This window comes from Pleuronectes platessa, chromosome 7, assembly GCF_947347685.1.
Source record: "Pleuronectes platessa chromosome 7, fPlePla1.1, whole genome shotgun sequence".
Lineage (NCBI taxonomy): Eukaryota > Metazoa > Chordata > Actinopteri > Pleuronectiformes > Pleuronectidae > Pleuronectes > Pleuronectes platessa.
The window spans coordinates 6050008-6075393 of record NC_070632.1 but is presented as its reverse complement, the minus strand read 5'-3'; the positions used below and the strand labels follow the sequence as shown (position 1 = coordinate 6075393).

The window sequence follows — 25386 nt, the reverse complement described above, 5'->3', positions numbered from 1 at the left end:
CGCTAGACAAGTGTATCATTCAGTGAAGGAGCAGTCACCTTAAAAACATCCTAACCATGCGGCGTGTCTGTCTGAGCCAAACGTGAACACATCATTGCTCCTGACTCGTCCTGTGAAAATGCTATTTTTATACCTCAGTGACACGTTCAAGTACCGTTTATGAAATTAAATAAAAAATAAAAAATGTGATTTAGACTGAAAATTGTATCTGTACTCTACTGCCTTGCATTTGACGGGGAATTAGCTTTTGGTCGGAATAGACAAGGGTTTGTTCAATCCGCTTAGAAAATTCAAATATGTGAAAATAGCAAAAGTTCTTAACTGCGCAGGCTTGAGAGATATCTCCAGATTTGGGTGATTTCAGGTTTGATTTATTCAATTCATTCAGTTTTTTAGTTTCGATTACTTATCTTTCATTGGTTCCTGCTGAAGAATGTAAATCTTCAACATATCTAACATATTTTGGTTGTAGAGATGCAATAGTTTCATGACGTACAGCTCTGTGCCCTTTGTGCCGGGGGAGGAAGCTTTTTATTTCTGATCTGACTGGTGTCGTGTTCTAATATTTTCATCCCCTGTCCATGTTTTATGATGTGAAAAGTGAAAGTGGTCTTCCCTTTGCTGTCGAGCTGGCAGATTGAATTATGGGATACAAAGTTTGATCACACTCCTCGACTGATACTGGATTTATGGTGAATAGGAAAATGACGATACGTATAAATCAGCAGTCGGGCTCAAGTCTGCGTCTCTTACTACCTGCAGAGGTCTGAAGATCTGATAACAGTCACAGATCATCAACTGTGTGACGTGGGCAGATAACACGAGGAAACTCCCCCACTGTGGATTCATCAGCCCCTGTCAATACAGCTCGGTATAAATAAAACTAAAAAACACCCGTTTGTGATGGTGATACTGTGGAAATATCACGTGAACTCATTTCAGGGAAAGATAGAAAGATATTTGATCATTTGTTTTTACCTTGATTGTGATCACTGGAAAATTTGCAGCCTTTGTTAAGGTGTGTCTACGATAAACTGAAGCCTGAAGGGCGAACGCTCCCAAGTTATCAGGTTGTGTTGAATATAAATATGAACTTACACAACCATCCTCTAATACCCTCAGCTTTATAGTGTATGTGCAGTGTGTGTGTGTTTACTGTAACTGACAGCTGACTGGCAAGAGACACAGACGTCAATGACTTTCAATCGCTCAATTTCTCTCACATGCTTCTGTTTTTTCCCCCTGTTGTTGTGAAGGGGGGGGGGGGGGGGGTGGGGGTGAGCGGGAAAGACACGCAGCAAAGGGGCAGGAATCGAACGTGCTGCAGAGGCACCACAGTGTCAGATATGACCCTTTCAGTCTCATTCTCAGTATTCAGATCTTGTTGTGGCCTGCGTCGCACTTCACTTCCCCAAACCGATAACCAGCGTCCACTATTTGCATGTGGACACGTGCAGTGTGGTTTCTCACAGCTTCTCCGGCGGCCGCGGTTAAGACTCTTCTCATGAGAGTCTAAGACTTCCAGATTAAAAAGAGGACAATATGAAAAACAGGAAGTTGACAGACAGGAAGAGGAAGTTTAGGGTCAGGTCAGTGGACTCTCCCCTCTCCTTCTTACTCCCCCCACCCCCAACCCCCCCACCCCCCGATACCCAAATCTCACAGACCCATTCGCTCCACCTTTACATGCTTTATGGATGTTGTCACGTATGGTCTGACAGAGTGGTGTGTGTGTGTGTGTGTGTGTGTGTGTGGGTTTGTGTGGTGTGTGTGTGTGTTTTCAGTACTGTCATGGTAACACGTACCTCAGGAGACAATAGGTGTGTGATGGTTGTGATCACGTGACCGGTGGTAGTTTCCTCTAGAGAAAACTGTCTGATATGTACGCAAGGCTTTTGATAAGCTGCTTATCATTCATGCTCTGAATAGAGAAACTTATATATAACAGATTGTGCTAAAACTTATGAACTGTAAAGTAAGTTCGTGTGCGTGTGTGTGTCTGTCTATGTGTACATGTGTGTGTGTGTGTGTATGTGTGTTTGAACAGCAGGCAGGGCTGTCATGAGGAGTCCAGATGGTGGGTGGAGAAAACCCTCCTTTAATCCCTGAGCCAGGATATTATAACCCCCCCTTTACTCTCTCACAAACACACACACTCACTCACACACACACACACACACACACACACACACACACACACACACACACACACACACACACCACACACACCGGGTACCTCCTCTTGCTTGGCCCCACGCTGAGTTCACTTTTCCTTTACGTGGTATTATCCACTCTCCATTATGTCGGCCTCAGTTCTGTCTCCTCACAGCTCAGATACTGTGGATAAACACACTTTTTGTGTAGAACGTTTGTTTACGCGTGGACGGTGTGTTGATCAAACGTTTTGCGACAAAGATCTGTCAGAGTACAAGTCGCTGTTATTCAGTGAGGCTATTCATTGTTAGTTCATCTTTGGAGCTACGGGCAAAAACACACATCATTGAACATTTCATGTAAATTTGTCCTTGTTCAAACACATTAATACCAGGGTGTGTGGTGATGTTTTTATTAATGTGTTTGATCTATATTGTACAAATTGTGGTTTCCTTCACACTAGAATGGGCCTTTAAATTTAAATACTTTATATTTACATCAGGAGCAGGTTCTCTATACGACGGCCGCCATGTTTTTTTTTACAGTAGCCCAAACCGGACAATCTAAAGACCTTTTGAGTTTGTATGACGACTGAAGGCCGCCACAGGTTCTCTGTCATGTTTGGGAGGGGAGGGTGAGGTGAGGGGAGTTCAGCTGCAACATGCAACTCAACCACTAGATGTCACTAAATCTTACACACTGAACCTTTAATAAATACCTGATATATAAACCCCTGAGTTGTCTTAGTTTGTGTTGTTTAATCAATCATGAAATCAAGCTCCGCCACTGAAGACACTCATGGTTAATTATTAATTGCGAGCGAGGGGACATGTTGCTGATGTTTATGACTCGTGACAGACGCAAAAACTGAAAAGAACAAAAAGACAGGATGAAAAAGAGACGTTTAGAAGATGTCGACTAAGATGTCGTTGTCGATGTGCTATTAACAGAAACACGTGATTTCCACAGCCGACTTTATACGTCATGTCTCCTGCTGCTCCACCCACTGCCCCCCCCCCCCCTCACCTGATCCTTCCTGACTTTGTCCTGTTGTTGTTAATGCGTCTGAATATGACGTCTCCTGGTGTCTTCTTCCTACGAAAAACGTCCATGTCTGACGCTGGCCCGAATCATTCCACACTGAGGCAAGGGATTCATCCTCAAAATCATATGAACTAAAATTCATGGCAGCTCTTCAAATAGTTAGGTGTTTAATTAACCAATATAACATATAAGTGCATTTTGACAGTTACTGTGAACATAAAATATCGTTAATAACAATTCGAAAAAGCATAAAACTGAACTGTGTAAAACTTAAAGCGAGGAGAAATACTGTAGATTAAATATTTACTCCTGCATTTTGCTGCTGTGATAATCCGGTGTTAGTTGATTTTCTTTTTTCTTTTGAAATAAAATAACCCTTCAAAAAAAAAATGTAATAAAAAAGAACGAAATAAGTTTCGCCGTCGGGAGTGTTGTTGTGTCACTTCATTGTCATTACCGGCACATTACTTCAGAGGGATAAAGCCCAATTGAGTCAACTCAAATTTAATTAGCTCAACTTTAATTTGTGCAGCTGTTGTGTTGTGTTGTGCGTCGCTTGCACATGTGGCTGAAAGTCAACGTGCAGCTTTGATGCACAATATTAGATCAGGCTGTGAGAGCACAGGTTGGTGTTTGTGCATGCACCCGCCTTTTTAATTGTGTCTCATGTGTGTTTTGTTTGTGTGTCTCACTAGAACTCATGTGAGCCCATCATAGCTGTTAACTTCTCTTTAATCTTTTATGTGCATATGAAACGGCTGCGTTGAAAGAGGCTTCGCTCTCCCCACAGACGATGCCCCACAAATCACAGACTAATTAGGGTTCTGCTCCCTCGAGGGACGGATGTGTATTTCCTTTTCATTCTCAAACGCACAAAACAAACACAAATTTACACCTGATGTGGATAAATGCAGCTACTGGATCCACAGCTCCGGTGGCTTTGATGAAATGTTGGGGGGGGGGGACCATCCTACGTCTCACTCCACCATCTTCATTTTCATCTCCTCCCGAGTTGGAGCCCCTCTTAAATAAAACATGGGCTTGCCTCAAATTGCTTGAAGTTGCCTCAGATGCGGGTCGAGTATTTAAATAGCCTCCTGTTCTCCAGTGTGCTCGCACTACACGACAATAACAGTGAGCCTTGTGTTGTGTTGCAGCGAGGAAAGGGAAAGCTGCGTGTTTCCAGTCGAAGAGCGCTGACGAGGAGGCGTGTGTGGCCGTGAAGATCGAACACTCCAGAGGTAAGAAACTTAAAAAATCATCCTCTACCTCCTTTTCCATCCCCCCCCCCCTCTTTCCCCATGCACCTATTTATTATCTTTCAGTCTCAGTGTATTTGCTTTGAAAATAGTCTGCAGCGTTTCACATCTCATAGTCGTGTGGTGTTGTTTATATACCTTGGTTTCCTTTTGCTGGTACTGGTGTCATCCACATGTGTCCGTCCTTATCTTGCAACGTGTAGGATGTGGTATCGTAAAGATGCAAAGCTTTGTTTCAAGTCAGCAGCTTGAATTCACAGCAGGAGGCCCGTGCACATTTGCATTTGAAATTCATATCACACCAGGAGTTTCAGTCCTCGGTAAACTTGATCAGATCCAATGCAATCGTCTACTTCTAATGGGCAGCATGAGCTCCCCTCGCTGCAGCTCACAGATACACAGGGGTGAGAAGGAAGCTGCTGCTCTCTGCTCTATTTTTACGACAAACCTGCAAGAGTGTGTTTGTGTGTGTGTCTGTGTGTGTGTGTAGGTGTGTGTGGTGCACAGTTGACATCTTGATGAATGGCTGCTTGCCTCCAGCCCCCTGGTGCCTTCCTATTTTTCACTTTCTCTCATTTTCTCGCCTCTTTCTTTTTACCCGTCTCACCCCCTCTCTGTTTCTCTCTTCTTTTCACCTGTCTATCTTTTCTTTCCTTGTCTATTTTCATCACGTTTTTTTCCCCTATTCATTTGCATCCTTCCTATTGCCCCCCCCCCCTGCACCCCTTATAGTGCGGTGCACACTGGGGGTTCTAATCTCACTCTGGCCCTTGGATTAGGGGATGAGGCATTGTTAATCTGAAGAAAGTCTGGGTCGTTGAACAGAAGTGGCTAATCCGCCATGCACGGTGATAATGTTTATCCGTCACCCTGTAACCGACACACACACACACACACACACACACACACACACACACACACACACACACAATGAATGCTTCACGTGCTAGGTTAAAACCAGACATGCAGTGTATCTGCCCTCGGTCTAATCTCTCAGAGTGATGTAGGGCACCAGATACACTTAGATGGTGGGTTTATTGTGGAGTTTATGTGCCGCTTAAGTGTGAACATGTAAGTGAGATCTATGGACATTCTCCTGAAATTGTCCGAGAGGGGGATGTGAAAACGCAAACGTATGAGTCGGCTGCTCAGAACCCAGTCTGCCAGCTCCCTAGGAAGTGATACAAAAAATGCCAAATTGAGAATAAAGGAGGAAATTCACAGTGAGGAAGAGGGCTGTGTTGAAGATGTTCAATATCTCAGGATGAGACAAAGATGTCGACTTGGAAAGAAAACGAGATGCGAGAGCTTTTGTGGATAAGAGCCGACGCAGATGTGCTACACAAACACACGATTACTGCAGCACAATTTATTTGTCATGTCCTGCCTTCTCCTGCTCTTCACATGTTCCTGTTGTTGCGTCTGAATGCGTCTGACTGGGACAGTCTATGGAGTTCATGTCTGAACACATCTTTCTCAGTATCTTAGTATTGTGCGACTGCCTCAGCACTTTGTTCTGTGTCAGCAGGAAATTTAAATGTCCTAGAAAAACCTGATTTTTAATTAGGAAAGATTAAATATCTTTGGGCAATTCTCATCAGTGCAGCCTCAAACAAAACTTCTCAAATGTAAACACACACTTAATATCCCAGTTTGCCTCGTCATGCTGCAGTAAAAAGGTCTATTAAACCCAATGGAAGATAGAGTCAGGTTGTAGTAATCATGTTAACAGGGTTAGATTTCTGCAGAGATAACCGGATTTCTATAAGATGTATGTGCACATGTGCAAGGGGAAGATGTCCGACAGGGAAATAATGGTTTTCCTGCACAACTGAGGGATGAAAACAAGTTTGAATAAAGCGTTACTGCAGCTGAATTGATTAATGGTTAAATTTACCCATAAGACCTCAGGATTCAGCATCGAATATCCCACATGTGAAGAAGTCGAGGGCAGTAATCTGTTAATCTGATTTCTGTTCAGCTGCATGTAAATGTCGGCTTTATACCAACGTGGAGCTTTCGAGCCCATTTCCTGTATTCCCTGTATGACAGTGAGTGAAGTACTGAGACACCACCACAGGCAGGATTCCTGAATACCAGTGAGACCATGCCCACAACAATGCCACAGGATTCTGCAGAAATTGGTTAATAGCCCCGACTCACCCCATCCTTACCCTCCTGGTCAGCACCACCACAAGCAGAGTCTAACTCTGTGGGAAACACTGCGACTATGGCTGCGACTGGGACATGACCAGTGCAGCTTTGGTCAGTTTTTACTTCCCCCCCCCCCCCCACTGTGGGAAGATTAATCCTCAGCGCTGTGATCATAGATGTTTGTTTCATTTGTCTAGAACGGATCTGATTTGAAACTTGTCTTTGTGTGAAATGCAGTCATGTGAGCAAAAAAGGAATTTAAAGGGAATGGAATCTCCACTTCCCCAACTGGTTTAGGGGAATGACAGGTCGTTCCTCCTCATGCTGAGTCTGAGACATGCAGGTGTTTGACATGCACGGACGTGTATCTGCAACACGAGCACGCATGCACCTTTCACACAGTCACAGATAGCACGGTAGGAACAGTTAGCGTCTGTCACATCGGAGCTATAGGCGTTACTTAAATAAAGGCTTCCTGTGGCGGCTCTGTTTTTTTTTTTTTTTACTGTGTGATAGTTCAGAGTTGAGAACACTGTGCGCGGCTCTGAGCTCGAGGTGCAGAACAAGACTGATGCAGAACATGGAGAAGCCTGAGTTGCAGTTCCCTGTTCCGACTTCTGCAAAAGGTACATCTCCTTCGGGGTTATAAATAACAGTTAAGATCAAATCTTTGTTTCACCTTTATACGTGTTACTACACATTTCTACCGATTTTACCAATTGCATGTTCTCCTGTTTCTTTACACATCTATGTGACGCAGAAGCAGGGGCTTTAGTTTTTCATTCGTTTTTTCTCGGTTGCCTTGTTTTTGTGGCTTTAGATATTTGCACTAGTGATGTGAAGGAGAAGAGAAGTTAATATGATGGTGGTTAATAAAATTATATTATATGCTCAGGGCATGCAGAGGAGAGAGCCGGTGTGTGTGTGTGTGTGTGTGTGTGTGTGTGTGTGTGTCCCTCTACATTGTGGAGTTTGTTAATCATTACTCAAACTAACTGACTTCACACCCTGCTTAATGTGTTTGCTTATTGTGCCAGCTGATTAAAGCAAATGAAACAAACAAGCGAGAGACTTTAATCACGTTGTACCTGTGAGGGCTCTCTGCACGTACGGCTGAATTCAATGTGCCACCATTCCGAATTTCACATCTCCTGATTAAGTAACTGCAGTTCATTTTCACACGTCATCGATGAAGAGAAGAATATTGTTTGTGCAGGAATCTGGAGCCGGACTCTCATTGGTTTGTGACCTCTACATGTGCAGACCCCTGTGAGTTCAGAGCTGCAGAGGCTCATGTGTGTGTGTGTGTGTGTGCGAACCTCTGGGAGAGTGTATGTGTGTGTTCTTTTAAAGCCACTTAAACCAGGGGTGTGTGGCAGCGAGAGCGAGGGAGGAGCCTGGTGCAGCTCGGTGAGTGTGTTCGCTGCAGCTGAGTCACTCATCAGTGGCGGTGCAGCCTGGGAAGATCGCATGGAACCTAGACTCAGTGCTCTTCTGGGACACACACACACACTCTCTCTCTCTCTCTCTCTCACACACACACACATTCTCTCACACACACACAGACACACACACAGACACACACAGCATGGCCACTCACTGAGGAGACTCTCCACAGCTCTTTTCCTCACTCTCTCAAACCCAGGGTGAGTTCAGTCTTCGACTTTGCAGAATATTTCATTTCTCCTGCTTGTGTTTTCACCTGAGATGTTTCCTCTGCAGTGTTTGATTTCTCATCATCTACAGCAGAGTGTAGACGCTCCTGCTGTGTTATAACTAAACCAGCATCTACTGTCTGTTTATCTGCTGAGATGTGTTTACACTCCTAAACTGTCCGAGGCTTTAATAGAACAAATTGCTGACTTGTGTAAACAGACTCTGAGGGATCAGTGAACCTTCTCCTTTTTGACCCTTTTGTGCCTCAACCATGACGTAACAGTTGCAGGTTGATTTGTGGCGACAGAGAAAAGCAAGAAAGTATATTTTTTATAAGAAAACTCTGGGTATGCCTGTTGGTTCCAGCTTCTTCTATCTACTTCTCTTCTCTTGTTTCCTGTAGAGGACACGCAGAACGATCTTTAATATGCCAAATCATTTATTAAGCAGAAGCAGAATTTGTGGTTGAAGTCTCTTTCAGACATTTCATTAGACCAGGTTGGATATGAGTGTCTCAGCAGCGAGAAGACAAAGCCTCTGTCTTACACTGTCAGACACTCCTCTGCAGGGTGCTGGCAGGGTGCGGACACACACACACACTTACACACACAGGTTTGCCTTTTGCTTTTGTGTCACTCTGAAGTATCGACACACATTCTTCCATATGTGGGTGAGGAGGAGGTGCAGAGAGACAGTGTGATAACGCTCATGTGAGAGACAGGAAAGGCAGGTGTCCTGTGAGGTGGCAATGCCGCGGTGGGTTGTGGGTTTTTGTTTCAGAGCATGTGTTTGTATGAGAGCCTGAGTGGAGCTCAGTTAATTACCAGCACATCTGCCCAGGTCATTAGTGGCTGGTGGACGACCCGCTCTATCTCCTGAGCCACAGCTGCCACCAAATAGTACGCTCTGTTTATAGAGCAACTTTCAAAACACAGTTACAAGGTGCGACAAGGGAAACAAATACAAGCTATGACAACATTAGAAAACAATGGAGCACAAATATAAGAGTGAAATGTTACGGCTTAAAAAAGAGTGATAACAAAACAAAGTGAAACATTATACATTGATTAAAACAGTAAGTAAGATTAGAGCTAGATTAAAAGTAACGAAAATTTTATAAAAAAGTAAAAGTTGAAGGTAAATTAAGCCCCCCCCCCTCCCAGGCTTGAGAAAACACTCCTAGAAAATGTGCCTTTAAGCAGGATTTAGAAGAAGCAAAACAAATCACTGTGAATATTTGTGCAGAAACTCACATGTTCCAGGAAGATGATGCAGAAGTGAGTCCGCTTCATTTTCTGTGAACTGTCATTCTAGAAAATTGTAGCCACCCATCCCTTAGTTGTTTTGCATTGGACCAAAGTGTCTCGTCGGCAGATCCTTGCTCTGCCTGGAGCCTGGAACTATTTCAGGCTCTCGCTCGAATGATTCACTATTTTCAGGAGCTGTTTTTTTATAGAGATATTTGTCCCTCAGCGTCTTTTAGTCGATTTGCAGTAAACTCTTCTTCCCTCTCCAGCTGTGGAGAGGCAGAGCTGGAGGGATGTGGATGTCGTTAAAGCTGCGGCACCTCACACATTTATAGGAATATAACTCGCTGAGCCATGGACGCTTTGTAACAGATTTGTTAAAGCTCGGTCCTTGAAGGGAAATAGTCTCCGTGGTTGTAGATAAGTTTGTTCTTTGGCGTTTTGCAAACCAGCGCCGTGCATAATTCCTTTTTTTATCTACAGCGTGAAAGAGGCCTGACCTTTACGAGAGCATTTCTCATTTCTCTCGCACACGCTGTGCAGTTTTGGATTTATTGAGGTGGAGGCAGATGCCTTCGGGGCTCATTCGGCTCAGGAGAGAAATAAATTCAGCATCTTCGGAAAAAAAACGGTAACCTCGGCAGTTGCATGTCTCAGCGTCCTGCAACGAGGACACGAGGCAAAAGGTGAAGTCTCGGTTCTGATTTGTCAACTCCTCACTTCCTGGTACACAGCGGCACTGTTTCGGTTTTGGTAGAGGAGACGACCAATGTAGAAGTAGCAGTCACATCCAAAGTGACAGCATATGAGACGTTGGGCGAGGCTTGAATTGTCAATCAGAACGAACGAGTCTCGTTTCCAGATGACAGGACTCCCCCCCCCCCCCCCCCCCCCGCTCCCACAGATGGAGGAGGCGAGTCGAAGTGGCCCAGCAGGGTGGTGGCTGGCTGCTTCTAATTTACTGAGCACGGCGGTCTGTCACTTGTGCCAAGCCAGCTTTAATGACAAGATGCCAGAATGAGCTGTGTCACCAGGAGCCGTAGTTCTTTGGTTATTTTTTTTGTACTGTAACAGACACATCTGTGTTTCACGGCCCCAATCGTTAAGATAAAAGCGTTACACTCAATTGTGCACGAGAGCTGGCATCAAGGGAATAAACCAAAGGGCGTAGGTCTGCATTTCCATACATACTCTATTTGCATCTCTCATTTTCTGATCTTGAACATTTAAACACACTTAAAATACCTGCCCGACTTGCTCTGGCTGCTCTGGGATGATTTAGAACTGAAGGGACGGGTGTTTGACACAGTTAATAACAACCTGAGGAGACAGAGACAAGCTGTGGACAGTGGTCCTCCTGCATTATCCCAGGATAACTCCACCCAAGCCATACATGGACCACTTCATGTTGGGCCTCATATGTACAATATGCTGTACAACTTGTTCCTGGATGTTTTCTTTACGATCTCTCAATGTGGCCGTGAGGGGAAACCAAGCACGTAATCAAGAGGGATTCCTGAGGCTGCCTCCGGGATTGATTGGTGATTTTGAGGCTGTGTTTAAAAACGTCTGCTCTGCCAAACTCGGTGTGGGACCGTTTCCACTCAGACGGTTTCTCGAGCTGTTGTCTTTAATTACGGTCATGTTGGTAAAAATAGAAAGAGTCCCTCTGTGGTTCTGTGGCGATTCTCTTTCTCTTTCTGTTTTAGGATCGGTATAAGATAAAGATCAGTGTCGAGAAAAGGAAATGTGATGGGGCCCCCGGGAACCGTCTTTATGATTCTTGCAAACAAATACAGTAAACAACAAATACACATTCTTCACTCTCACAGTAGTTGTTCATATTTATCGCTCATTAGAGCTGCACTCAGAACATTTTTACAATTAATCAAATTTGAAAGTCACCCTCAGATTGTACTTAAGTGTCTTTTAGTTCATTGTTCAGGTTTGAGGGAAGCCATCTTTAATGTTTGATTGACTCCATTGGCTCTCATCAACCTCTCCAACCACAGCTGATGATATGAAAGATAAAACTACTTTACACCAGCTTCCTAAAGACAACATCTAGTCAGCAGCTTGCCTGAGCAGCTAATGAACTAGCTACCCACCCAGCTTTTTGCTCACTTTTTAGCTAGCTGTTACTGATACTAGCTAACTGTTCCCTAGCTATATTGAGCAGCCATTTATTTAAAAACAAGTTAAAAGAGAACGGGTTGTGAAGATCACTCTTACGCTTGATGCCAGGAGCGCTAACTCCAGATGTTTCGGTCTTGAGTTGTCTAACACTTGATAAGGTTAGAAACTGTCATATTCCTGCTTCCTGCTTGTTCAGTGGACAAAAAACACAAAGCTCTTGATTGTATTTGAGCAGGTATGGGATATGAATTCCTGAAATAAGATTTATCTTCGTTAATGACGCTAACTCCTGAAGAGATCCTTTCAGCTATAGGCTGTTTTACAACAAGAAGAGAGTGTCTATCATGAAATGAAGCTACTCCTAATGATTTGGGATCCGATGGAAACATTTTCATTTTGCAGTTTCCTCACAGAGGAGACGTGAGCTGTAGTTTTTGCGGATGCAGGGTTATTCCTTCCTCCACACACACTGTTTATCCATTCAAGTTAGTCGAGGGCGAAGCTACATCGATTTCTGCTGCAGCCTATTTATCAGGACCTCTCGTTAAGTCACACACACTCGTTTAAAGGGTCGACCTAAACGGAAAGTAATGGACTCGTGGCTGGTAGAATAAGGAGAGGGCCCTCGTAGCTCCTGACAATGTAGTTCCATATACGGGCATTTGCCTTACTATAGGCTGTGTGTTTGTGTGTGTGTGTTTGTGTGTGTGTGCGCTGTGAGGTCAGACAGAAGTGGATTTAGGCTCCTGTAAACACTGTGCCTTAAATAAGTCAGTGTGTTCTCTCTAAACACCGATGCTGCACCATCTGGGTCCAGCTGGTCGGTTGATCTGGATCATTAGCCGGATAATCAACCTAAACCGTCTGACACGCTCCGATATTTGGTCTGCAGCTGTTTAGCATGAGCATGTTCACAGAGACAAATATTTACAGTATGTTCTATTTAAATGGCCTGTGGTTGTCAGTCGGGGGGGTTCGATGGAAGGAAGTTCAGTATGTTCCTCTGAATTGGACACAGGTTTATGACAGGGTGTGTTTTTTTTTGAAAGCCACAGTGAGTCTCCAGCTAAATCTAGATGTGAAAAGATAAAGTAAAAATGAATAACTAGATCTACATGTGATTCATCCATTTGCACCTGTTTGAGCCTCACATGAGGTGTTGTTCCTTTGAATGGTGAGAAGTGATCAGCTGAGATTTTTGCTGCGTGTTCAAAATGCTGCAGAGACACGAATTTCAGATTGTTAGAGAATGAATGCACATTGATAATATATCTGAATATGTCAATATCTTCATCATCGTCATCATTTGACCTGAGGTTGCACCAGTTGATCTGCAGGAGAGCTTTTTTGTGACCCATGGTTCATGCATGTGTGTCACTCTCTCACCACTCTGCCCTCATTTACAGTTTCATCATCCCTCTCTTTTCACTGGCTGACCACAGATGCTGAATTGATCGTTGCGCTTGTTGTAATGGACTCTCTCTCTCTCTCTCTCTCTCTCTCTCTCTCTCTCTCTCTTGTCTCTTTGTCCTTCAGCTCTCGGCAGTAGTCCGGCGGGCGATCGCAGCAGCGCACCCAGCGTGCAGGCGTGTCTGAATCGGGCCAGCCGTGGGACGAACAACAAGAGCAGGGGGGGAGTCAATGGAAGAGCCCCCAGCGGCAGGCCTCGGCTGCAGTCTAAACCAGAAGGTAACGTAACAGCCGGACGCTCTGAGCCGTCAGACGACAGGAAACTGTGACAGGGCCCAGATGAATCATACGTGAAAGTAGTGACACACTCAGTCCCTGTTTGACCTTTCTGCAGCTCTAACATTGTCCCTCTGTGTTTATTTACTCTGTAATTCTACCAAAAGTTTATATAATCAATAGATGGAGTGAGTCCAGGCCAGGGAGCAGAGGACCCTGAGCCTCGCTCCTCTTTGGTTTCAGTAAATCATTGTGCACAGATAAGACAAGCGCCATTGTTACCGCTGCTATGAACCAGACTAGAAATATTTAATTCCTGATTAACAAGAGGTCAAATAGAAGTGACCTCTCTGTCCTGCTCCTGAGCCAGGTCACTTACTAAAGACAATTTAGGATGTTTAAAAACAAACAAAATCAAATCAAAACTTCACTTTGAATCTTTCACAATGTATGAGGTGCTGTATAAACAATCTGAACGAGAAACAATTTAATGCACTGTAATTAACAAAAATAAATAAAGAACAAGAAGAAAGAGATGATCAAATAGAGAATAACAACAACAATTATTTATCATAAATTCCATAAATTATACAAATTATAAAACTATGGGAAACTATGACAGCCAGGCTGAATTAATATTTAAAAAATCCACAGTTTCAGCTCCTCTCATATCAAGTCCGTGTTCTTCAATAAACAGTCTGTGGTTCTGCAGCAGGTGTCATAAGGGATCTGTTGGGATGTCTTATACCGCCCCCTTGAGCTCCAAGTTGAAATTGCAGTTAAACATTTCCCCCTGTCTTCTCTCCAGTGCCTCCAAAGCCACTGCACCTTCAGAGCCCAGTGACGGACCTCTCATCCCCACTGGGCCGCACCAAGAAACCATCACTTAGACGGGGCATGGAGGAGGGAGGCGGAGGAAGAGGAGGAGGAGGAGGAGGAGGAGGAGGAGGAGGAGGAGGAGGAGGAAAGACGGCAGTGAGCCGGGAGAGGGCCAAAGAGAAACATTCCAAAGTCTCAGACCTGATCAGTCGCTTTGAGGAGAACAGGTAAAAAGGTTTTTATATTTATGTATATACTCTGAGTGGCGATATCATTTGTTCAATATCTTCTATAACATTATTCAGCAAAAGTGGTTTCGCCTGAGAATATTAAACTTCCCCCAATTCATTTTGTTTATGTTGACACATCAGCTGTGGTTGAATAACTCCCTCCACGTCACTCAATGGGTTTTGTAATAAAAACAAAAAAACAACCTCATTCAAACTGACGCAATCCCAGAGACGGGAAGCTCTCGCCCTTTCCTCATGTTTCCTTCACGTGGGCTATTTCAAGAAGGGGTGAGAAAAAGCAGAAGTGTCTTTTATTAAAGTCCTGACTCACTGATAGTGGCTCAGATGAGAGCTGCAGACGCAGCGAGCGCAGATTAGCCCGTTCCTTCACAAGCCGAGCGTTAGCCGAGGGGATGAAGGGAGCTTTGTACAGACGAGGGGAAACGCGGCTGCTCATTCAGTGGTGGGACCGGACTCTGGGTCGCGGGATGAAGCCCAGGTGGATGAGGTAGGAGCTCTCAGGGAAACCTAAAGGTCTCTGCTTTTTATATGGATCCTTTACAGTTAGAGGGAGATTTAAACCATCCAGGATAATAGACTTTTCTACAAGGTCCTCCCCCCCTCCCTTTTTTTGTTTGTGTCTTACTTCTTGTTCTGTTAAGTTTGGATTGGAGCTGCAGCCCCAGGAACGTGAGTGATGCCTGTTGATGGGTTAGGGTTAGGGTTGTTGTGCTATGAGAGGCACAACAATGGTGTCCCTTGTCCCCCTCATACAGTGCAACCCAGGAGTATCCGACAGTAGCAGACCCACTACTCCGTCTCCTCCACCCTGTAGCCCTCACTCACTTCCGCCTCTGAGCTCTAAACGCAGGATTACTAAATCTAATTCCCATTCCCAGGCGTCCTCTGCACCTGTCGTCACAGTTTCAACAGTGAAACGAGGTTAATAAGAGCAACATGGTGGATCTGTCCCGTTCACACTCCAGGCAGGGCCGTGGGGATTAGCCCTCTAGTGGGAGAAAAGTGAGAAAACACACGCAGCTTCACGAGAACAGAATTAGCCCACTAATATACTAATCTGGTTCACATGGCACTTGGCCGCCTCGGTGGTGCCTCGACGGCCACATGGCAACTGGAGCTGTTGTTGAGGCTTGTGATTCGTTCGGCCTGTTTAGAAAAACACTGGACGTGCACTGGAAGGCTTTAGAGGAACTGTAGAGAGAGTTTGTTTGTGTGTGTGTGTGTGTGTGTGTGTGTGTGTGTGTGTCAGTGTGTGTGTGTTGTGTATTAGAAACCCTCCCCCAGCTGATCAACTCAGACAAATGGAGATTATCCTTATTTCACATTTTAAACACGCGTCAAGTGGCCGTCAGCCCAGAAGTGTTTCACCCGCCTGTTGTTGTTCCTCTATTTATAACAGACTTCCTGTTTCTTCCGGCCAGTCGCACTCAGCGCAACAGTGACTGTCGCGTGACAATACTTTACCATTGTTTGGACACAGATCTGCAGCTTCTTTTGTAAAGTCTTTGCAAAAACTGGGGGTGTTTCTCAGTGCTGGAGGTTTCTGCCCCGGATCTGAGGATTTATCACCGGGTTTTTTAAACTCTGAGGATCAGCACAACTGAGCTGAGCTGCAGAAGCTGTGACAGTGGAAGTCTGGAGGGTCATTTAGTGGGAAACAGCTGGTCTGACGGCCGGGAGAGGAAGCAGGAGCAGCTGAATGGTGACATTGTACGTGTGTGTGTGTGTACGTGTGTGTTTACATGTATGTATGTGTGTGTACGTGTGTGTGTGTGTGGTTTCCATTCCTGTGCTATATTTCAAATCGACTCCTGTTCTTAACGTTTCATTCATGTTCAAGCAAAGAGTGAAAGTGATGTTGCAGCAAAATGTATAAAGCAGGTTGTCTCACTGTGTGTGTGCGTGTGTGTGTGCGTGTGTGTGTGTGTGTGTGTGTAAGTAGGACAGCATCAATCACACTCTTGGGAGCTGTGTCGTACTCCTCCTCCTCCTCCTCCTCCTCCTCCTTCTCACTGTACCGCCAATCCTCCTCCTCTGCACACACACACACACACACACACACACACACACACACACACACACACACAGTCTTCGTGTGCGTTACAGCAGCCTCTCCGCAGCCTCACAAGACAGAAGGAAGTTTGTGCATCTCCACCATTTTATTTTTAACCCTCACACTCACATGTGAAAGCTCCCTGCTCGCCCTCGTGTCCCACACTCCCAGATCAACGTGCCCGGGCGGAGCAGCTTCTCAACAGCCTCCTGTAGTCGTGTGTTGTTTCTCTCCTTTTGTCTGTGGTTCAGGTCGTCAGTTCAACTCTCTCTGTTCTGCTGATGTGTTTAACCCACTTCCCCCTTTTGCCTCTTTCGCCTCCGTTCCTGCAGCAGCACAGAGAACAAGAGAGACAGCTCGCCGCACAAACCTGTCAGCAAGTCGACCAGCTGCAGCCCGGCCCACCGGCCCAGCCCGAAGCCGACGGAGAGCGACAGGAACCAGGAGAACCGCCCCCCCGCTGTCAAGGATGAGCACAAGCCGGCGGCCAACGGGGTGGTAGCGCAGATGGAGCCGGAGAAGGAGAAGGAGAAGGAGGATAAAAAGCAGCAAGAGAACGGAGGCGTGCGGATAGAGACCGCCGGGCTGGTCAATGGAGATATGGGGGACGGGGGAGCAGAGCAGGACGAGGAGCATTCAGCTCCACAGACGGTGAGGACCGATGGAGAGACCGAGGAGGAGAAGGACAGTGGGACCGCGACAGAGAGCGAGCACAGGAGTGAAGAGGGGAGCGCAGACCAGAAGGTAGAGTGATGAAACAGAGGATTTATCTTGTTGGTGTGTTTAGAGCCTCGGACAAACAAACGTTTATTTATACTCTGGACTTTCAGTGTAATTAAAGTCGTCTGATCTGCTTCAGCTCTGGGTCACTCGGACATTGTGCAGATTGAGTTACAGAGTGTGTAGGGTCATTCCTCACTGCTGTGTGTGTGTGTGTGTGTGGGGGGGGGGGGTTATTTTCTGTGAGGGCCAAGTAGATTCCAAACGTTTGAGCAGCTGACTCTGCGTTTCACTCCCCCCCCCCGCCCGCCACCACCACCCCCACTCCCTGTGGTGGCTGCTGTTATCTGCAGATTATAAATATCTCAGGTTGAGACAGATCTGTCTTTCTCAGCGCTGGGAAACAACCGTCTCCAGAGGGAGGAAGAGCAGAGGCCAGAATACCCGTCCCCATGTTTTCACTGGTGTTGTTTTCCTCAGTAAATCAAATCTAGCAGCCAATTGAGTCATGTGACCATTCCAGTCTTGTTTACTTCTGAGTGGCTTTGTTCCCGCGAATGAATTTCTCATCAAAGTTATTTGTACAGTTTGGATTTATCTTGATCTGGTTCCTCTTTAACCTCGATTGGTTCTAAAACACTTCTTTAACCCTTGAATCGGTCAGATCAGAGGTTTTTATGTGCGTCTTTCTGCAAATGTGGACGTCCTGGTTCTAATGTTTGGCCTCAAGTAATGTATGACACTTATTTAGACGACTTCATGATAAACCCCGCGCCTCCAGATGCATGCAAATTTGAAAAATCTACTTAGAATCTGGTCAAATTCAAAGAAGACAAAAGATTAAGTATGTAAAGTGTCTTTTGAGGAAGTGGTAAGTTTGTAGGTTTCAAGCCCACTAAGAGGTTTCGAGGTTTAGTATAAATGAGTTGTGTTTTTAAAGCTTGTCTCGTCCTTTTTTTATAAAAACCTGTAAAACACAATCTGAAAAGTAGCGTGTGGCTGCACCTTTAAGATTAAACTACAACGTTAACCACTTGACTCTATGTTCAACTGTCTAAAAACATTATGATTTGCATTTTTCTTCTCCTGAAATATAATACGCCTGAAAAAACTAAACAGGAACTCGTCTGTCAGACTCTCATTAGAGAATCATGGCTGCACTGACAGGTGAATTATGTAGAAACCTAAAGCTAATTGCTCTCGGGACACTCACATCTCCCCCCCCCACACACTGCCTTGGGGGTTGCATGGTGTGAAATATTCCTCCCTGGACATCGTGGTGTTAACTTTTCCTGGCGGGCGACAAAGACGTCAAACTTCATGTCACCGTGCTCGTGGAATCATTTTGAGTATTTCTCTGTAATGATTGACATCTCACACAAACTCTGTTCTACTTTATTGTGTCTTTATTTAAATTTGGTGTCATTTCCCCTCTTCACTTCCTGTTCTGAGTGCCCTCCCCGCCACACCACAGTTTTAATCACACACACACACACACATACACACACACACACACACACACAAACACGTTACATGCTGCTGTTTGCCAGACAGCATTTAACGCACGGCTGCACTCAAACAGCAGACGAGTCACTGAGGCGTTAAACTTGAACGTTAAAATGCAACTTCTTGTTTCTCCAGTATTCACGCTTGCTTTTAAATAGAAACACAATCCAGTGAATTCAGTTCTCAAAGTGACACCTGAACGAATCAGGAACTGGCAGCGAGACGGGAAGCTCCACTCGACAGAGACGCAGGAATGGAAACTGAGCTGAAGTGAAATCACGAGCTCGACACAGTTTATCTCAAACTTCTGCAAAATGTAGGTTTTATAGTGAATGCTTGTGAGGGTAAAAGTTGTGTGTACACGGGTTAGTGCGTGGGCAAAACTACACACAAAAAAAATACTTTTCTTTTTTCTTTTGGCTTCATGAGTCACAGAGAAACTCTGTGATCTCCCGTCTTTTCGGGACTGGTCGCTGACAGAATCAGATCACACCCACGAGCTCATTCACAGCTCCATTAATAATTCAGAGGCGTTCAAAATCTAATTTTAATCAAGCTCTTGTCGTTTTCAGGAGACGAATGAACAGAAGCTGTTTAAGATCGCCAGCGAGCTGCTGCAGACAGAGAAGGCCTATGTAGCCCGGCTGAACCTGCTGGACCAGGTAACACAATCTGCACCGCACTTCTCTAGAGCTTATAACACATCAGAGAAACTGTGATGTGAAACCGACAAAGCGAGTCTTTCCGTTTTCATTTCACTTTTACTGCAGAAATGCCTCTTTTCAACCACTTGTTGCTCATCAGCTGCGTGTTGTGTGTGTGTGTGTGTGACTCCTCAGGAGTTCTGCACTAAGCTGATGGAGGAGGCCAACAAGGGAACGTTCCCGGTGGACGTGGTGAAGAACATCTTCTCCAACATCTCCTCCATCCACACCTTCCACAGCCAGTTCCTGCTCCCGGACCTGGAGAAACGCATGGGAGAATGGTGAGAGTCAAATGATAGGGATGATGATAGATGCTCTGTATAAAGCTAAACTTTATTCAAATAAAAACACTTATTAATGGGGAAGCCTTATATCCAATAACTCATGTTTACAAAATGAAACACTCACTATTTTGAAGATTAATAATCCAATAGATTGTTAATGTCTATAAGTGACTTACCTCTGTCTCTCCCTCTGTCCCTCCCTCCCCCTGCAGGGCGTCCAAACCTCGCATCGGGGACATCCTGCAGAAACTCACACCCTTCCTCAAGATGTACGCCGAGTACGTGAAGAACTTCGACAAGGCCATGGAGCTGCTGAAGCAATGGACCGACCGGTCTCCTCAGTTCAAGTCCATCATCCAGGAGATACAGGTACCGTGGACCTGGATCCAGGCTGGAAAAGCTTCCAATAAGCATATTTCATATCTGCAAATATGCTGCAAATGTGTGAAGTTAAGTAAAATTTTGTTTTGCTGGTTATTCTTGGACAGACCCAGGAGGCGTGTGGCAGCCTGACGCTGCAGCATCACATGCTGGAGCCGGTGCAGCGAGTCCCTCGATATGAGATGCTGCTTAAAGACTATCTGAAGAAGCTGCCTGAGGACGACCCTGACCGACGAGACTCAGAGAGTGAGTGTCTCATCATCTCTCTGCAGGGAGACCTTCTTATTCCTCTCAGGTCATATTTAGGTAACACTTCCTTTTCTTTTCTCAGAATCGTTAGAGATCATCGCCACAGCAGCGACTCACTCCAACAGCGCCATACGGAAATCTGTAAGTTCAGATGTTCGGAACCCTTTTACCTAATGATTAAAAGACAGACTGCTACTAACAAACCCCCCCAAACAAATGTCCCATCCGTTCTTCAGGATAATCTGAAGAAACTGTTGGAGATCTACGAGCTGCTGGGAGAGGAGGAGGACATCGTTCACCCGTCCAACGAGTTCATCAAGGAGGGCCACATCCTGAAGCTGGCCGCCAGGAACACGTCGGCCATGGAGAGATACCTCTACCTGGTGAGAGAAGGAGCCGAGCACACGAACATTCACACGTCTCATAAAGAGCCCTGCAGGGAAATATGAGACGAGTCAATTCAAACATTTCATGCCAGGAACACGTCGGTGTAAGAATACATCAGGGGCACATCAGCAAATCTCTTTTCCTTCCATTACAAGATGATTATGTTTTGCCAGTTTCTCATTAGCTTCCTGCTGAATGTCTCCCACCTGTGTAGTTTCAGTTTTCCTGCAGAGTTTAGGGCCAGAAACCTAAAGTAGAAGATCGCTGATCTTTACTCTTGCTCTAACGTTTCCTCCTCTTCTCTCCTGCCAGTTCAACAACATGCTGCTGTACTGCGTGCCCAAGTTCAGCCTGGGAGGACCCAAGTACACGGTGAGGACGCGAATCGGCGTGGACGGCATGCAGGTCCTGGAGACACACAACGAGGACTACCCTCACACCTTCCAGGTGTCGGGGAAGGAGCGGCTGCTGGAGCTTCAGGCCAGGTGAGCAACACGCTCAGAGGAGGATGGACACTTGTTTTAAAATAAACCTTTTTCTGTTATTGTAGAAGTTTGGTTGCAAACCTTCGTAAAAGGTGCAAAACATGTCCTTCCCCTCCCACACTGAAGAATGTAATTGTATGTAATTTGGACCTCGTACAGTATAGTGACCAAACCCAGGGTTCATTTTTAAATCTTGTAAATCTAAATAAGCCCTTTGACCTCAGCTAATTGCCATGTTGGTGTAATTATAAGAGAATTTCTTTGTTTTTGTTGCTTATTCTGTGTTTTGTTTTTCCTTCTCAGCTCCGAACAAGACAAGACGGCCTGGGTCAAGGTACAGACCAAACTATCATGATGGTTTTTACATGATTTTCTTACTTCAAAAGTTCGTTCAGAAAGATTTCAATGCTGATTTGTCTCCTCCAGGCTTTCAGGAAGACCATTGAGATCTTCCAGCAGAAGAACGAGTCCTTCAAGAACGCATTGAAAGACGTGGAGGAAGTGTCGGTCAGTGTCACGTCACAGAACCGTGCGCTCAAGGTGGAACTTCTCCGAGCCGAGTCGTGTTGACCTGTGTCTTTATTCTAATTCAGAAAAAGGAGCTGGGGAAGCGCGCCCCTCGATGGATCCGTGACAATGAAGTGACGATGTGCATGATGTGTAAAGAGCCGTTCAACGCTCTGACACGGAGGAGACACCACTGCAGAGCCTGTGGATATGTGAGTTACATTGTTTTTTGCATAATGCATGAACACAGAGAGCGTCAGTGGAGCAACGACCTCACGAGGACAGCTGTAAACCCAGAAGCTCTCATGTGGACCAGTGCCATGTGTCTTCATCACCTGTGAGACTGACTGGTCTCGTCTCCCCCGTCTCCTCCAGGTTGTTTGCTATAAATGTTCCGACAACAAGGTGCAGCTCGAGTACGACGGCAACAAGACGAACAAAGTCTGCAAGGACTGTTTCTCCATCCTGAAGGGAGAGACGCTGGCTGAGGGGAAGAAGAAGGGAATACTGGAGGTGAAGAGGATGTATTGATAACTGGAATTTATCCATGAACTATTCCCTGGGAAATCTGTGTTTCTGTGAATTGTTTCTTTCTGTCTGATCCTTCCACCGAGTTCTGTCCAAATCCGTTCACTAGTTTTTGTGTATCCTGGGGTGAAAACATGACCTCCTCGATGGAGTTAAATACACAAACATGTTAGGATACAGAGACATCTATCAGAGTTTAATCTCATGTTGTGTGGTTCCTCCTGTGCAGATCGAGGCCGCTCAGTTCTCCGGCAGCAGCATCATGTGTGGCTTCCTGCAGTACTGCGAGAAGAACAAGCCCTGGCAGAAGGTCTGGTGCGTGATCCCTGAGAAGGAAAGTCTGGTGCTCTACCTCTACGGAGCTCCACAGGTAAAACACCACCAACAAAAGTTAATTCCCCCCACAAAAAGGATTACTCATTTGAAATCAATCATGTGGCTAACGGTCTTCTCTCCCGACAGGACGTGAAGGCCCAGTGCACGATCCCCCTCCTGGGTTACTCCGTGGACGACAGCGTCCGGCCCACAGACACGCCGGCCAGCTTCCGGCTCTCCCAGTCCAAGTCCGTCCACAACTTCTCGGCCGAAACCGAGGACCTCAAGCAGCGCTGGCTCAAGGTCATCCGGGTGGCGGTGACGGGAGAGGTGCCAGAGTGCCCCCCCACCAACGGCACCAGCGTGACGGAGGACAGCAGCACCCAGGAGGCGTCGACCGACAGCTCATAGAGGCCTTTCCCTGTGAGGGGACAGCTGTCGGACTTCTGCCGAGACGGGATGAGAGCGGGTGCGTCTCCACGGCGTCTTGGAATCTGACTTCTAAAGATTAAGTGGACAAACAGAAATCAGTGCTGGATCAGCTGCCTGCTCCTCGAAGCTCTCCTGTTTCCCCGGTTTCCTCCTGGATGTTTTCTCCTGAACTTCAGAGCTGTGCTGGAGAACTAAAGGATCTCTGGTACAATCAACACTAGAGTGGAGGAGATACTTGGAAGTCCCTGAGACTCACACTGTTAAGTAAGAACAGCTTAAACTCGACAGTCTTCATGGACCTCGGCCAAATCCTCCTGAGCCAGAGGACGACAGCACGTGAATCGAAGCCGGAAGACGGTTCAAACTCTGTCTGCTGGTGCTGTGACTCAGCTGTGTACATGTATAGTATAAATGTTTTTGTTTTTTGAAAAGGAACACGTGTTTTTAATGTATAGAATCAGAAAAGCCATCTATGTATGACATTAATCATTCTCAGTATTCTGCCCCTTTTTTCTTTGCTAAAGACGATGGTTTAAAAAGTGAGAACATGACCGTGTGCTGGAGATAAAAGATAATTTCTCTCTTCACTCAGTCGAATCACACTCGGGATGAGCTGATGTGTCTGTCTGCTCTGAAGCTGGATGCATCCATTCTACGAATTTGCTAATTAAACCAGTTTTTGAATACATAGATATATAGACAGATAGATAAGAGCAGGAATAAATCGATTTTTTAATATATTCAAGCGAAAGAACCACATCAACTTTTCTACTTCAGTAAAAGACTTGCTTTTAAATATACTTAAAAGTACTGTATCCTGTTCCCTAATGAAGAGGTCTACTACATCCTTATGTCTGAGTCTGGGCCATTCAATCAACCTGCACTAAACTGCTGAGACTGTATATAGATACCAGTCGTCTTAATGTGCCTGAGATAACGCCCCTTGTAGAATCTTATGTCACAGAAAGTGCTTCAACATCTTAAAGTTGATAGTTCCTCCCTGACCCTTCAACCAAGAACTGTGGAAATCTGTTCAGTAGTTTCTGTTTTGTCTTGTTTACAACAAACAAACTGACAGGAGAGAAAAAACAACCTTGTTGACGGAGGTACATGTAAATGTGAAAGTGAGAAGTGAGATAAATCTACTTAGGTTCACATATAGAATGTAGAAAGTTACTTTCCCACCACTGGCAACTCAAAAGCTAAAACAATTTTTACAGCTTGAGCTGGAATGTCCCTTTAAAATAATAGTTTCAATATTAAAGACAATGGTGTAAATAGAAAAATCTTAATTAATTAATTGTGTTTTACCAGTGGTTGCCCCCCCACAGTCTGAGCAGTGCAGTTTTTATTTATATATCATAGAAAGTGATGGATGATAAACCTGAAGCCGTCGTCCAGCTCCACAGCAGCAGACCTCAGGTCAGGTGGAGAGAGATTCTCTTCACATGCAGCACAATCTCAGACAGTGAACAAGCTGCCGCGGGAGAAATGTAAATGTATTTTTTAATGCTGTAATTATTATTTAAAAAAAAAGTAATTTATAGAGAATGACGAGCATGCTCTGTTGATAGTAGCACAACATTTGATCCCTCGCTGTCCACACAGAAGAAGAAGAAGAAGAAGAAGAAGTAGGCAGATGTTTAGTTTTTTTCTATGAGCAGATGTATTTCCACTAACTCTACAAACGCATCACCTCGGTTCTTCGGTGGGACAACAACCAGTCGCAGCGCTGGAAGGACCAAAGGGGGAAATGTGCCTATAATCTCCACAGTGAGCTTCTTCATTCACAACATCCTCTTGTACTCGATGCTGTCGCTCGGCCCCCTGAACTCTTCCTCCTCCTCCTCCTCAGTATTCAAAAAAAGGAAAAACCAAGAGCACAAAACACCCCCCTCTGTTGGATCTGAATGTACATCCTGATTTAAATGTCCCTTCTTCTCCTCCCCCCTCAAAGGATTGAGAATCTACGCACTTTACAGTCCTATAAAGTGTCCCTTCAAAGAAATAAAACAGCTTAATGAAATATAACGTGTGCGCCAAGCTTGTTTGTAACGTGCTTTGACTTTATGAGTCACTTCAGTGCGAGTCTCATTGAGATGCTACTTTCACAAAGAAGCGTCTTGTTTTGTTTCCTCATTTTGCTTCTCTCCTGATGAGGATTCTCATAGTGAGTCATGATTCTAAAAATGGGTGAAGTCGTTGTAGTAGTGGCCGTTTGACAGGAACGGTCGATACTATGACAGGGTGGAGTTTCAACCAGTTTAATTTAAGACTTTGGTAGATCATGATGAGTAAGATTTATGTCTCAAGAAACATCCTAGTGACATATTTACTTATGCTTCCCCATAAGTAAAGATAAGGGGAGTGGAGAATAACTTGAAACATCACATTATCTCTCAAACTAGAGACAGTTAGGTATCAAGTCT

At 45.2% G+C, this 25386-nt stretch overlaps 1 protein-coding gene across 10 annotated transcripts in view; it reads left to right on the top strand.

Annotated features, from left to right (window-relative positions):
- The window catches only part of fgd4a (FYVE, RhoGEF and PH domain containing 4a), a 48628-nt gene extending 23640 nt beyond the window's left edge, over positions 1 to 24988 (top strand). For 4 of the 10 annotated variants that reach the window (XM_053426198.1, XM_053426201.1, XM_053426199.1 and 1 more), the window contains exons 2-18: positions 4356 to 4439; positions 13187 to 13339; positions 14145 to 14382; positions 16792 to 17203; positions 19258 to 19347; positions 19525 to 19670; positions 19886 to 20042; positions 20162 to 20300; positions 20386 to 20444; positions 20540 to 20686; positions 21003 to 21175; positions 21479 to 21509; positions 21602 to 21682; positions 21769 to 21894; positions 22058 to 22195; positions 22440 to 22580; positions 22673 to 24988. In XM_053426198.1, coding sequence (XP_053282173.1) covers positions 4356 to 4439; positions 13187 to 13339; positions 14145 to 14382; positions 16792 to 17203; positions 19258 to 19347; positions 19525 to 19670; positions 19886 to 20042; positions 20162 to 20300; positions 20386 to 20444; positions 20540 to 20686; positions 21003 to 21175; positions 21479 to 21509; positions 21602 to 21682; positions 21769 to 21894; positions 22058 to 22195; positions 22440 to 22580; positions 22673 to 22936 — 2579 coding nt within the window. In that variant the 3' untranslated portion in view covers positions 22937 to 24988. Of the gene's footprint in view, positions 1 to 4355; positions 4440 to 8075; positions 8258 to 13186; positions 13340 to 14144; positions 14894 to 15707; positions 16129 to 16791; positions 17204 to 18677; positions 19002 to 19257; positions 19348 to 19524; positions 19671 to 19885; positions 20043 to 20161; positions 20301 to 20385; positions 20445 to 20539; positions 20687 to 21002; positions 21176 to 21478; positions 21510 to 21601; positions 21683 to 21768; positions 21895 to 22057; positions 22196 to 22439; positions 22581 to 22672 lie in introns of those variants that run through there. The other 6 variants (XM_053426202.1, XM_053426203.1, XM_053426205.1 and 3 more) reach the window with 6 other exon arrangements.
- The last annotated feature ends 398 nt before the right edge of the window (positions 24989 to 25386 follow it).